Source organism: Pseudonaja textilis, chromosome 1 (assembly GCF_049901715.1).
Source record: "Pseudonaja textilis isolate UNSWEBS1 chromosome 1, rPseTex1.2, whole genome shotgun sequence".
Classification (NCBI taxonomy): domain Eukaryota; kingdom Metazoa; phylum Chordata; class Lepidosauria; order Squamata; family Elapidae; genus Pseudonaja; species Pseudonaja textilis.
Window position 1 is genome coordinate 308,189,876 of NC_141990.1, and position 6,653 is coordinate 308,196,528.

At 41.4% G+C, this 6,653-nt stretch overlaps 1 protein-coding gene across 1 annotated transcript; it reads right to left on the bottom strand.

Moving 5' to 3' along the window:
* Window positions 1-3,326: 3,326 nt before the first annotated feature.
* On the bottom strand, window positions 3,327-4,428 carry IMP3 (IMP U3 small nucleolar ribonucleoprotein 3). The gene has a single exon (XM_026698701.2). It carries the CDS (start codon window positions 4,426-4,428, stop codon window positions 3,865-3,867), a length of 564 nt encoding a protein of 187 aa, XP_026554486.1. The 3' UTR covers window positions 3,327-3,864.
* Between the last annotated feature and the right edge of the window lie 2,225 nt (window positions 4,429-6,653).

The following is a 6,653-nucleotide window of genomic DNA, read 5'->3' on the forward strand; positions in this document are numbered from 1 at the left end:
GGCCTCCACGTGCCTGTATGACCTCCCTACAACGCCTGGACATGCTCCTGATGAGGTGGCAGATGGCCTCCTGAGGGATCTGCTCCCACACCTGGACTAAAGCATCCCCCAACTCCTGGGCAGTCTGTGGTTCAATGTGGCGCTGGTGGATGGAGTGAGACATGATGTCCCATATGTGCTCAATTGGATTCAGGTCTGGGGAACGGGAAGGCCAGTCCATAGCATCAATGCCTTCGTCTTGCAGGAACTGCTGACACACTCCAGCCACATGAGGTCTAGCATTGTTGTGCATTAGGAGGAACCCAGGGCCAACCGCACCAGCATATGGTCTCACAAGGGGTCTGAGGATCTCATCTTGGTACCTAATGGCAGTCAGGCTACCTCTGCAGAGCACATGGAGGGCTGTGCGGCCCCCTAAAGAAATGCCACCCCACACCATTACTGACCCACTGCCAAACTGGTCATGCTGGAGGATGTTGTTGCAGGCAGAACATTTTCCATGGCATCTTCAGACCCTGTCACGTCTGTCACATGTGCTCAGTGTGAACCTGCTTTCATCTGTGAAGAGCACAGGGCGCCAGTGGTAAATTTGCCAATCTTGGTGTTCTCTGGAAAATGCCAAACATCCTGCACGGTGTTGGGCTGCAAGCACAACCCCCACCTGTGGACATCAGGCCCTCATACCACTCTCATGGAGTCTGTTTCTGACCATTTGAGCAGCCACATGCACATTTGTGGCCTGCTGGAGGTCATTTTGCAGAGCTCTGGCAGTGCTCCTCCTGTCCCTCCTTGCACAAAGGCGGAGGTAGCGGTCCTGATGCTGGGTTGTTGCCCTCCTACAGCCTCGTCTCCTGATGTACTGGTCTGTCTCCTGGTAGCGCCTCCATGCTCTGGACACTATGCTGATAGACACAGGAAACCTTCTTGCCACAGCTCACGTTGATGTGCCATCCTGGATGAGCTGCACTACCTGAGCCACTTGTGTGGGTTGCAGACTGTCTCATGCTACCACTAGAGTGAAAGCACCGCCAGCATTTAAGTGACCAAACCATCAGCCAGAAGGCATAGGAACTGATCACCACCTGCAGAACCACTCCTTTATTGGGGATGTCTTGCTAACTGCCTATGCTTTCCACCTGTTGTCTATTCCATTTTCACAGCATGTGAAATTGTCAGTGTTGCTACCTAAGTGGACAGTTTGATTTCACAGAAGTGTGATTGACTTGGAGTTACATTGTGTTGTTTTAAGTGTTCCCTTTATTTTTTTGAGCAGTGTATATTAGAAATTACCAAAGGAATTGTCCAGCATAAACTACTATACATATGGACTGGATAGCCCTTCAAGAATCTTGAAAGAATTGTTCCAAAATTGTGCTGTCCAGACAGTTTAGAGTTAATGGGATTTGGGATAGTTACTTAGGAATTGTGAGCTGTCTCCTTAAGGGAATGCATCATGGTAAATGTAGTTAAAGGTATCCTGGGAAATGTAGTCCATATCACATATCCCTTTCTATTTCTCACAGTTCCTGTAATTTAAGATTTTACTAGGCTAATAGCTGTTTTGTATTGTTTTTGCATTTCTGCAGATACACAAGCCAAAAAGATGGCATGACAACGGCAGGATTGTCACAGCACTGGTCACTCTCATTTACATTCAGCTTATATTCATTCATTACTTGCTACTTCTTGTTTTACCCTATATGGTTCTTAAGGAACACATTCCTGGTGTATTCAATTTTGTTTCTTTTGACATATATTTCAGACCAATGTAGCACAATAGTCTTGTACTCTTATAACCCTTCTAGCTTCGTTTGACATTCATTCCACTCAACAAATGGATGCACTATTTTTTACCCATAGCTGCATGTTTTAAAATTGGTGGCTTTAAATTGGGATATATTGGGTCATTAACTATATATTTCATTGTGTATATTTTTCAGTGGAAATTACCTGATTTTTAAAAATTTTCAATTTGTTAGAAACTTCAAGAATCTCATCTACTGGCACCAATATCTGCCACAATTCCTCAGTATCTATCTCCTTAAAAAAAAAAAAAATTCATTCAAAGACACCTCAGTCATTCAAACAAATCTAAACAACCAATTCAGGCCCAACAACTCCTACAATAAAAATAGTTGTCAAGATTTCATTAGTTTCTTTGCAGTCTTAACATTTCTTCATACAATAATCCAAATAAATTACTTGCCAATGTTCTACTGACTTACTGTTATTTCTGATTATCTTTAGGAGACTTTGCCTTCTTTCTTATGTAGGGTACATTTACCTTAAATAACACTTTCCAAAAATGCCTTAAAAACATGATTATTTCCCCAAACATTGGGGTCGAGATGAGTAGTTTCCATCAGGAGAGAATATGAATGTGAGCCGGGTCACTTAGTATTACTATTTATTCTTGGTTATTGTTTTAATTTGGTTTCTTGCAAGTCGTCCAGTCTCGCATTGTTCAAGTTGGGCAGATACAGGCATATGTAATTTTGATTAGTGGGGTCCAGGAAAATAACTTACTCTGCTCCTACCTTAAGAAATGTCATCCCCCTGGAGGTGAGATTGGCCCAGTTTTCCTGGCCTTCCTGGAGTTATTCGGCCTTGAGGATGGTTGATGCCTTGAAGATATTTCCTCCACCTTTTAACTTATCTTTTAACTTTTGTTTTTTCTTGTTCCTTATCCTGTTTTGTGTATTTTAATTATACTTTTTAATATTCACGATCTTTACCTGGAATCTGTCCAGTCACCTGGTTAGCAAGATGGGTGGTACCTAAATTTGATAAATAAGTATGATCAGTATTGACCCCCAAGAGTTATTACATGAAGTATTATTGAAGTAGCATTTATTATTTTCATGTAATACATGTTTGAGGATTGATGAACAAGCTCAAAGTTCATAAAGGCGGGACCCCCTGCTCTAAGTAATCATAATCTTAAGTGTGAATACAGCCAGCTGTAATTTTTCACTAAACAATGGCTTAGCATATTGTGCAAAAATACCCTTAATTCACTTCAATTACCTTTAAGGAAGAAATGCCTTTCTCAATGCATTTTGCAATGGATTTGTTTTCCTTTAAGAATAGAAGAGTACATATTGTACTCTCTAGAACATAGGTCCTCAACCCCTGGGCTGCAGCCCATTCAGAACTGGGCCATGTGAGTTGAAACATGAGCTGTATGCTCCAAAACTGAACTCAATGTTTTGAGATGTTACACAGTATTATAACCAAAATCAAAGTAAATTTCTTTCCATTATTGTAGATGCTGTGGATAAGATACAGACGTACAGTCAATAACCAGATCAAAACCTTAAGTTCTAGCTAACAATTTAACATTGGCATAACAGCTTGTACAGTAATAGAGAACATGTTACTATAGAAACAAACAGAACAAAGTTGTTGAGATGCCAAGAAAAAATAATTCTTGAAAATAATGACTGAATAGAATTGTTGCAGGCAGCCATCCAAATCTTGATCAAAAGGGGATAATAAAATCTGTTTTAATTAAAGCATTCTAGATGGGACAAGATTTGATACTATCTTCTGTGAAGAGGTCACATGCAAGCCAATTATTAATCTTTGCTGTGATCCAAAATGAAGTCAATTAAAAGGAATACACAGAATGTTTTGCAAGATGCCCATATGAGATTGTTGTCCTCCACTTCTGACAGAAACTCTAACCATAAAAATGGCACCTGATCACAAATGGGTGTGTTTGGTTTACAGTCTGTTTACATACTGTATGCACAATTTAACAAGCAAAACAAATAAAGAAATCTACCGGTAGGACACTTCCTGAAGCTGAGTTTAACGGAGTTAAATATTTAAGATATAATCACCCAAATGGATAATTTGTTCTTAACAAATAAAGTCAAAATCATCCCGTTCCTGATTGTAGTTGAGTACATGTTGTCGGATGCGAGAGGAATCAGTCCAGGTAATAAAGTCCTCCATGGCCCTGGTCACCAAGAATGCAGGGTCTGTTACAACTTCTGGTCCCACCCGAATATGTCCCTGCTCCACAAAGGTCACAGCAGATTTCAAGTTTTGCGCCATATGGAGCTTTAGGAGCAGACAAGGCAAACGGCGGCGGCAGAAGGAAGAGGCTGAGACTCGATCACACTGCTCAAGAGAGCTCTTAGAGGGTATCACACCCATGGCATAAAGTTTGTCCAGAAGAGCAGCAGTGCTCCTAGCACGGAAACCTACTGATTCTGGTACATCACCCAGGTCTCTGATCCGGCGTGCTACTTCCCGAACAGCGCGACTAAGCTGATTGTAGCGAGTGTAATCTTCCCTCCGCTGTATACGGAAACGACGAAGCACACGCAGTTCAGCTAGATTGCCTGATGCAGCTTCCCAGTTCACCAGGTCTAGCTTCTTGAGAAGCTTCTGCTCATGAAATTTCAGTTTGCGCACCATGTTCTTCTCTTAGATTGCCTCAAGGGGAGAAGCACATTTTAAGTTATTTTTACACACCACGACATGCCTCTAAAAGACCAACTGTTCTAAGTTCAGAAATACAAACACGTTTAAAAAAATAAATAAATGATAGCTGCTGCTCACAATCAATAAACCCGACACCAGAAGATATCAGGTTTCTACCAATGCAGCTGGCAGTTTGTAACGACGCACCAGAACCTCGTGAAAAAGCTCCATTTTTTTTACCTACAGATCACAATTTAAGAGTTTATTATTACCTCTTACTTGAGAAGATTTTGGAGCAGTTTTAACACTCAATACTTAACCCACTTCTTTGGAAGTGGGCTCCCTTAACTTCCCAGTTCATACGCACAGGGTGCATTGCCCCACCTTCCCCTCCCCGGCTATGGATATCCAAAAAGAGGCATTTGCTCATCCAATTCTACTTACTCACTCTTTACGCCTTCAATAAGAGAAACAAAAAATCCCGACACGTAAAAATCCCGAACTCGCAGTAACAGCGTGTAGCCGGAAAGTAACACGAGTTTTCCCACGCGGGAGAAGCAGCAATGGCTTCCCGTTCCGGTCCCGGCACGCCACACAAGCCTCGGGTTTTCTGAGCATAGACTTATGAAACAAGAGTCACATCGGTCACTTCCGGGTTGGCTTGGTATTTCCTTAGCACGCAACAGCCACCAAGTGGAAAGCGGGGCAAGAAAGGTTTAAAGAACTTTTAGTGCAATCTATTAAGAGGACTGTACAGACCCTTCACATCCTGGAGATACATTGTTTCAACTTCTACCCTCAAAATGACGCTACAGGGTAGGGGGTCTTCAAACTTAACAGCTTTAAGACTTGTGGACTTCAACTCCCAGAATTCCTCCTCCAGTCATGTTAGCTCAGGAATTCTGGGAGTTGAAGTCCACAAGTCTTAAACTTGCCAAGTTTGAAGACCCTTGCTATAGGGCATTGCATATCAGAACAAGTAGACACAAGGAGTTTTTTCAGAATGCCATAACTCTGCTAAACAACTAATTCCCACAACACTTTCAAATTATTTACTAAGATTATTAGTATTATTCTTCTCATCCTAGTACCCACCTCTTCCCACTTATGACTATAACCTTGTTGCTTGTACCTTTACAATTTATATTGTTTTGTTTCCTAGTACGATTTAGTAACCTATGTCTATCACTAAGTGTTGTATCTTATGATTCTTAATGAATGTATTTTATTTTTTCTTTATGTACACTGGGGGCATATGCACCAAAGACAAATTCCTTGTGTGTCAATAAAGGAAACTCGGCCAATAAAGAATTCTATTCTATTCTATTCTATTCTATTCTATTCTAATCATTATTCACAGCTTAGAATCTGTTTAGAGGAAGCAATTGGGAGGTAGGGTAATTATTTTGTGAAGATTACAAAATGCCATTCCAATCATTAACTAGATTAGCAGAGCGAACAATAAGAAAGCACGATCGAAACAGCAAGAGGAAAAAAAGTGTTACACAGTAAAACATTCCTTTGACAAGGAATCTTAGGAATCGGGTTCCCTAAGAGTAATCGAGCAGAACTACTCAAGGGGCTGAATAGTGTTTTCTAGCAATCTCAAATGCTAATTCTCCAGAGAAGAGTATGAGAAATACATAACAAAAAACCCTCCCGGAGAGCTGAAATAGCATTTCCCAATTAAGAAAGGGGGAAATTAATGGGTTGCAACTTTTCCACAATACTTCCTGCCCCCTCCCTCTGCCTTGTGGGGTTTAGGATTGTTCCTCGCCAGGTTAAACTGCATCCTGACAAATCTATAGATTTGATGCAAGCTGAATTCTTCACACTCTGACAAATTATTTCCAAACCTCCATCACCTATTGGTGAGTGGGCTAAAGATAGTTTCTCCAGAGATGCCAACCCTTTAGCCACAGATCTTCTGCAAGGCAATCAGCTAAAACTGCAGCACCTCGATCACCAATAAGAGTATTGCAGTTGAGTGTGATGTGCCTCAAGCCAGCCAGCCAGTCAAAGTCAGGTCTCCTATAGCGGAGACTTTCAACCCAAGCTTCACCGTCTTTTCATTTTCCTTTTCTTTTCATTTTCACATCTGAACACAAACATCGCAAGGTTTCCCTCCTTTACGCCCAACTGCCGGAGAAGCAGCAACAATCGAGATATGAAATCGTCGAACCAATCCGGGCTTTGGGTAGGCTGAACTTTTTAATTAG

Coding starts and splice junctions, on each gene's coding strand:
- IMP3 (XM_026698701.2), bottom strand. CDS start 4,428: ATGGTGCGCAAACTGAAATTTCATGAGCAGAAGCTTCTCAAGAAGCTA.